Source organism: Olea europaea, chromosome 10, assembly GCF_002742605.1.
Source record: "Olea europaea var. sylvestris chromosome 10, O_europaea_v1, whole genome shotgun sequence".
NCBI classification, from domain to species: Eukaryota; Viridiplantae; Streptophyta; class Magnoliopsida; order Lamiales; family Oleaceae; genus Olea; species Olea europaea.
In genome coordinates, this window is record NC_036246.1 from 35,557,688 (window position 1) to 35,564,869 (window position 7,182).

The window sequence follows — 7,182 nt, forward strand, 5'->3', positions numbered from 1 at the left end:
AAGACTGGGGAATTATGTCCCACGATTGTCCTAGTTTGAAAGTGATTTGCAATAGACACAATTGGCTGACAAATTTGGCCTACTAACTTATTTATTATTTTATTTAATGTATTCAGTTGTTTGACCATGTTGTCATAATGTGCATTCCCATTATGGGTAAATCTTTCCATATTATGAGCATTTCGTATATTTACCTGTTCAACGACATCCTGTGTGAGTTCTCAAGTAATGCACGTATGGTTCGAGGACTCAACTCTGTCATTGGTTCGTAACGACTGTGACTACTCTGACTCTGTCCCTCTGTTCGTGGTGCCGCTCCTCATATCGCTCGATCACAAACTGGACTCCTCCCTGACTTGCTACTTCCTTATCAAATTTGTGAGGCATATTGTTTCACCTTTTGTATCTTCAACACCAACCACCAAGGTCCCATCGGGTGTGCTAAATTGTTTCGCGCGGGTAGTCGCTAACAATTAAAAAGGAATCAAACGATTGTGTAAGGAACAGACCTCTTGAAACGAAGTCCCAAAAAGGGGTGTTTTATTGGCGATGATGTACAATTGGAACTAAACAGAATGCCTCCAAGGGGCGCAAGCACACGAGTACTAAAAGAAATATTTAAGTTTAAACTAAGAAATTTAAATTATATATTCTTTGTTTGAGAGTATTTGATTCGAGGTCCTTTTCTCTATGTCTTCTCTTCCTTTTATATTCCCTTGATTATTTTTTCGTGGCAAATCGTTTGAAAACTGCTTGATTGCTGTATAACTACCCACTTTCTTTATGGTAGCTAACTTGTCGTGGAACTGCCGTCCCTAACTGTTGCCATTACTCTTTGTCGTTCAACCACCTTCAACTGGGCTCCTTGAATCGTGGAATGTGATAAGATCACTTAATAACTACTTCAATAACTGCTATTCTGGATAACCATAATGTTTTATGCTTGCTAAGATCCTAAGCGATTCGAAGGTTTGGGCGAGAACGGGGTCATCGCTCTGGACGATCGTAAGGTATTTTATTCGTTCAGATTCTGGGCGTCTTGGAAGCTTGGGCGATGATGTTACCGTGTTCGTGGGCTTCTACCGCATTTATCAAAAATCCTGTTTGGACTTTTATCCTGGATTCCCCAATTAGGCTTCACTTTTTGGGCTATTTGATTTGTGCTGCACTTTTAGGGTATCAACACTTACTGATCTTTCTTAACTGTTTGCTGCTAAGGACATGTCAACACCCTTGTCTCCTACTGAACCAGTTAATTGATGGCTCTCAATATCGAGAAGTTATTGTCTTGTAGTATCTTTCCCTTACCGTCCATATATCTCTTCCACTGTATATGTTGGAACCAATTGGTTGCAGAATATGTTGAAACAGTTACCTACTACTTTTCCAAGTAATAACTATTATCTGTGATAATATTGATGCTACATATCTCAGGGCTAATCCCGTATTTACCTCAAAGATAAAGCACACTGCAATTGACAATCACTTTATTAGAGGCCAAGTTATGAAGAAAGTATTCATTACAACAGGCTGCCAACATCCTTGGCTCGGCCTTTGAGAACAAATTTTTGAATTTTTCCAGTTGAGTTTACAGGCAAATCCCCAAAAATTACATAATGAGGAACCATATAATGAGGCAAATTACTTTGGCAAAACTTGATAATCTCTTCAAAACTCACATAAGTTTCCAGCTTTAGCTTCACAAAAGCACAAGGTGTCTCTCCAAGAATATGATGGGGTTTTCCAACAACAGCAGCCTCCAAAATCTTTGGATGCTTAACTAAGATAGCTTCAATCTCAAGTGTACTAACGTTCTCGCCTCCACATATGATCATGTCGTCCCAACGATCCTTCATTTCTATGCAACCATTGGGATATCTCACCCCAACATCCCTAGTCCTATACCACCCTCCCTTAAAGGCTTCTTGTGTTGCTTGTGAATTTTTCATGTACCCCAACATCATAGTATTGCTTCTGAACATCACCTCTCCTATTGTCTTTCCATCAAGTGGCACACTTTTCATTGTAATGGGATCTTTCACATCAACACATTCCATCAACAAGCTGTGAATGCCTTGACGAGCTTTTATATTTTCCTCATCGTCTAAATCAGTCGAATTATTCTGATTCAAGATTTTCAGCATCACTGGACCAAGAGCTTCACTCATTCCATATCCATGTGTGATAACAAAACCCAAAGCTTCAAGTCCTTGTAGAATTTCAAGAGGTGGTAGTGTTCCTGCAACTGTTACATTCACCTTGCGACTTAAAGGACGCTGATCAGTGGCTGGTGTTTCCGCAATCTTATTTAAGATTCCGGGCGCCCCATAGAAATGTGTGACATTGTGATGGAATACAGCATCGAAAATGTCTTTTCCACTAATATTTCTGAGACAAATATTCGTGCCACCAAGAGCAGCCATTACCCAAGGGAAGCACCATCCGTTGCAACGAAACATGTCAACTGTCCATAAAAACACAGGCATTTGCCTCATCTCGCTGCGAAAAATTATAGCTAATGAATTCAGATAGACAGCCCTGTGACTGTATACAACTCCTTTAGGATTTCCTGTTGAACCAGAAGTGTAATTTATTGAGATTGGATCGCGCTCATCCTTTGGATGTAGAATCTTGAAGTCAGCTTTTCCCATTTCAATTAGCGTTTCATATTCCGAGCAAATTTCTACATCTGGTTCCTTTATATTAACTGATAATGTTGGTTCCATATTGCTTTCCTGGATCAAGACCAGGAGAAGTGGCTTGCTTTTTATTTCAGACAGCATACTGATAGCTTGCTGAACAACCTCAATGTATTGATAGTCCACAAAAACAACTTTGGGTTGCAACTGGTCTAGTTTCAGTGCTAATGTAGTTGCATTCAGCCCTGTGTTAAGCGCGCAATGGATGGCCCCAGCCATTGGAGCGCCAAAATGCAGCTCGTACAATGCTGGAATGTTCGGCGCCACTGCTACAACCTGATCATACAAAGCAATGGCTTTAGTTGAAATAAAGCTGTATATGAAATGTAAGAACCAACTGTAGCTTCAACTTTTTAACAGCCAAAACACACTATATATTAAGGTTATTAAACTGCATCACCTGAAGCATAGATTAGTTCATTATAATCTTAGGTTTCTTTATCTTATTGAAACAAGAACGTTCTGAAAAGAATAAAATATTACACTTTACAATTAATACTTGAGCGTTTGATTGAAACTCTATTTAACTTCTTCACTTTTTGTATATTTTCAATAGCTAAGCAGTAACAGTTTGCACATTCGAAGTAGACTGTCAAATATCCTCACAAACTCCTTTTCCTTAAAAAGATATAAAAATAACTTAATTAAAAAGTTACATATTGAATATACTATTGGATGAATGCGCAAATGTTTGTTTGCGGGATAATCTTTGAAAGCCAGTGGCGAGTCATGATTTTTGGTATGGGGGCACTACGGGGGATAGTGGTTCCAGGAAACTAGCAGTGCTACGTCGTTTGCAGGGGCGGACCCAGACAGATCGAACTGTGGAATCAAAAATGAAATTTTTTTCGAACAACGTATTATTAACGAAAATAAGACCATATACTACTACAATAGGATTTGGGTTTGGACTTTTTGGACATTGGGCTAGGGAAATTAATTGGGTTGGCTCACTACTTTGGCAAAAAATTACAAAGCAAGGGGAAAAAAAAAAAGAAAATTCAAAAAATTGTGAAGTAATTTGACCCCACATGACCTCATGTGGGTCCGCCAGTGGTCGTTTGATAGTACAACGATAGTAACAAATAATAGCATTTGAAGAAAACAATAAAACGACATATTTGCTTTATTATTTAAATGGTAGAAATTTTGGTTTGGCTTAAGTTATCTCATATGTGAGGATAGATGGAATCAAAAGAATACTTTTTTCACTGTGTGATCCGTTGAACATAGATCTAGTCAATTTTATTTTTTTTTTTATTCCTAGAAATTTAGGTTTTTTAATTATCATGGTATTGAAAAACCGCTATATCAAGATATCTTACGGTCTCTCCAAGAAAATGAATATATCCATAAAATATTTCAAGCTCAATTCTTTATTTTCTCTCTACATTATTTTTTTCTCTACATAGATAAACCCACCTACTCGACTTCTTTTTTTTTTTCGACTAATCCCAAGGGACTTTGAAATTTACAATCGGATACTCATCTCAGTGACCATGATGGTACTCGACTTCTTATGTTTAAACAATAATAATTCATAGCATGCATGATCATAAATTTTGAGTTAAGAATCCTTACTTGAATTGGTGAATACTATGATCTTTTGAATTGTTGAATTATTTTACTTTTTCAAGCATCAAATTCTGCATTTTCTTATTCTTTAATGGTCCCAGTCATGATCACAATGAAAGTGGATTATTATCTACAATCTAAATACTTTATTTTGTGAGTTTTCATGTCAAAATAGTAATTTTATGGCCTTTCCAATTTTGGTGCATTTTTTTCACATACGAATTTTACCATATTTTATTGTCATCATTTCTGTCTCATCATGCAATTTCAAGTGACGGGAGCTATTTCAAGATTATGGAAGTGGATGGGAGTTGAGGGAAGTTATTGGTTTGAATTCTATTCAAACCACTCCCTCCAATTCAGTTTAATAACTTGTAGGTCAGGTCACCCCACATGGGCGATTCACAACCCATGTTTTTCAACATCTCCTACTCACATATGATGGAATTGATCCAAACTACAAGTGACAATAAATGTCATATCTTAGATCATTCTCAAGATCTATCTCACAAAAATTCATACGACAAATAGATCGTTCAACCAATAAGTAATATTAGAGCTCACGGTATTATAAACCAGTTAGGAATATATAGTAGATCTACTAGAGGAACATCACATCTCGCTATACCCCAAACTTATTTTCCAACATAAATTTAAGTATTTCGATCTCTCAAGTATTTATGAAAAATACTTGAACCGCACATCGTATCATTATATTCACGATTGTTATACCCAAAAATGGTTAAAAACAATTGTCCGTCCGGTGAATACAAATATAAATATTGATCAAAATTATTTTCATTTCCTACTTGAATCCTTTAACTTTAACTGAATCAATCATAGTCGTTGGTAATATGCTAAAATAGCAACACTGAAATAATATCTCAAGAAATAGTCAAAAATTATAAGGGTATATATGAAATTATATAAATCTCAAGATCTCACACAATGAGAAAGTAGGGATTCATTCATTCATTTACCCAATATTGATCATAAAAGTACACATTAAATGAAACTCGATCTAGCTACTAAACAAGTTTAATGAATAGAAAAATTCATTTTGATTACTTAATGTAATATCATCTTAATATCTTATCAAGGCGATCGAATTATGTACACAACATAATCACTTCGTTTCATTTCAACACATTCAAAGTGTCTGAGGTGATTATTCATGTGAGTGAACCAATCTCAACTTGTTCAATATACTTTATACGTACATACAAATCATTATCTCGTAATCTCAACATTGGATTGCACATGAACTCAAACTTATTCATATATCAGCACGCAAAACTCAATTAAGTGTTTTCTAATACAATAAGTACCATATTTTACACAATTCTAGAGATTCGATATTACCAACAAGTATATCATAGACATTTTTAGAGTGTGATGATTACATATCATTATTTACATAGATATGTCACAAAAACACTTTCTTTGTAATGTCTCTCGTGAAAATATCATCAAGTGTTTGGTTCCATCTTGATACTTGAGATCTTCAACACATGAAATAATCACATAAATATCATGGATATCATACTTTCAACTAGTATCATTAGATACCCAATACATCTATACCAAATAATTTCTTCAGCTACCAAGACATACACTACAAATTATACTTCTTGTTGCTATATATAGCAAGAGTGCACAAGTCTAATGACTAATTGTGCTCGACTAACTCTCATACTTAGTCAACATTTGCATATCTATTCTAATAACAAGCTATTCTCTCAACAATAAAATAGAATAACATCATAGCATACTTCTAACTCCTAATCGTACTAGATCTATGGCATGACAAATATTAGAAGAAGTAAACATCATAGCATATTTCCAACTCCTAATCGTACTAGATATGATTCTCTAAATATTTGTTTGTGCACTTATGGTGTTTTTGGACATATACGAAGACTCATACAGTCGCCTTCCGATATAGAAGTGTCAATAGTATAGCAATTCACAGTTAAAAATATTCTAGAGTCTTTATAGTATACGACTCTTATGATAGATTAAGGAGACTAAAATAATCTTTTTAATACGAAATGTATAAGTTGCAAAACCTATGTCCTTCATCTTAAAGATCGAAAGCACTTTGTTAAATCCATAAGGTCCAGCCTTTATCCATTGGTACAATACAAGAATTAAATTCATGACAGATACAAGATGGGAGGTGTGTGCAAGTTTCCAACCTCTTGGACAATCTATTTCTAACTTGGATTTTGCCATTTGTACATTAACTCTTACTACTTTGTTTATAGAAATATGTGTTGGCAAAAATATATTGGATGAAAAGATGATTTTTTTTAAACATTAGTTCATTTTGAAAACAAAAAACAAAAAAAAAAAGATGTCAAATAGAATGCATACCACTATTCAAACTTTTGCTGGAGCGGGTCAGCCCATTCATGGCCCAAGTCTTCTCAACAAATGTGACTAATATAGTAGAAATTACACCAGAGCAAGTGTTTAAAGACTTCTATTCATAAATCAGGTATGAAGTTTAATTGAGCAAAAATCAATTACTCAATCGAAATGACTCTCTTTCATCTCTCACTCCTACACACACTTTCTCTACCATTCTCTATTTCTTCTTATCGATCATTGGTCTCTCTTTATTGGTGCAAGCATTGGTGGTGCTCTGATTCGATGAAGCTCAATCGCCACTACATGCGGCGGCACAACAACCAATTCATCGGCTCAGTGCTTTTCGACGATTGAGCGCTCATTATTATGAAGAAATGTTTTTTGGCTGTAGATATAGCTCTAAAAAGTGACATCACCTATTCAGATTTCTATTTCAAAATTTAACCTTTGCATCTTCTGTTGTGGCTATATATAACTGGTCTTAATTCGATGTGTTTATGGTTATTAATTTTAGGTAAATGTGGTGGTGGTGGTG

At 35.3% G+C, this 7,182-nt stretch overlaps 1 protein-coding gene across 1 annotated transcript in view; it reads right to left on the reverse strand.

Annotated features, from left to right (window-relative positions):
- Nucleotides 1-1,520: 1,520 nt before the first annotated feature.
- Nucleotides 1,521-7,182, reverse strand: part of LOC111400587 (probable acyl-activating enzyme 1, peroxisomal) — a 17,730-nt gene continuing 12,068 nt past the window's right edge. Inside the window, exon 2 of the mRNA XM_023027994.1 lies at nt 1,521-3,012. Within this exon, the coding sequence (XP_022883762.1) occupies nt 1,521-3,012 (1,492 nt within the window). The remainder of the gene's footprint in view (nt 3,013-7,182) is intronic.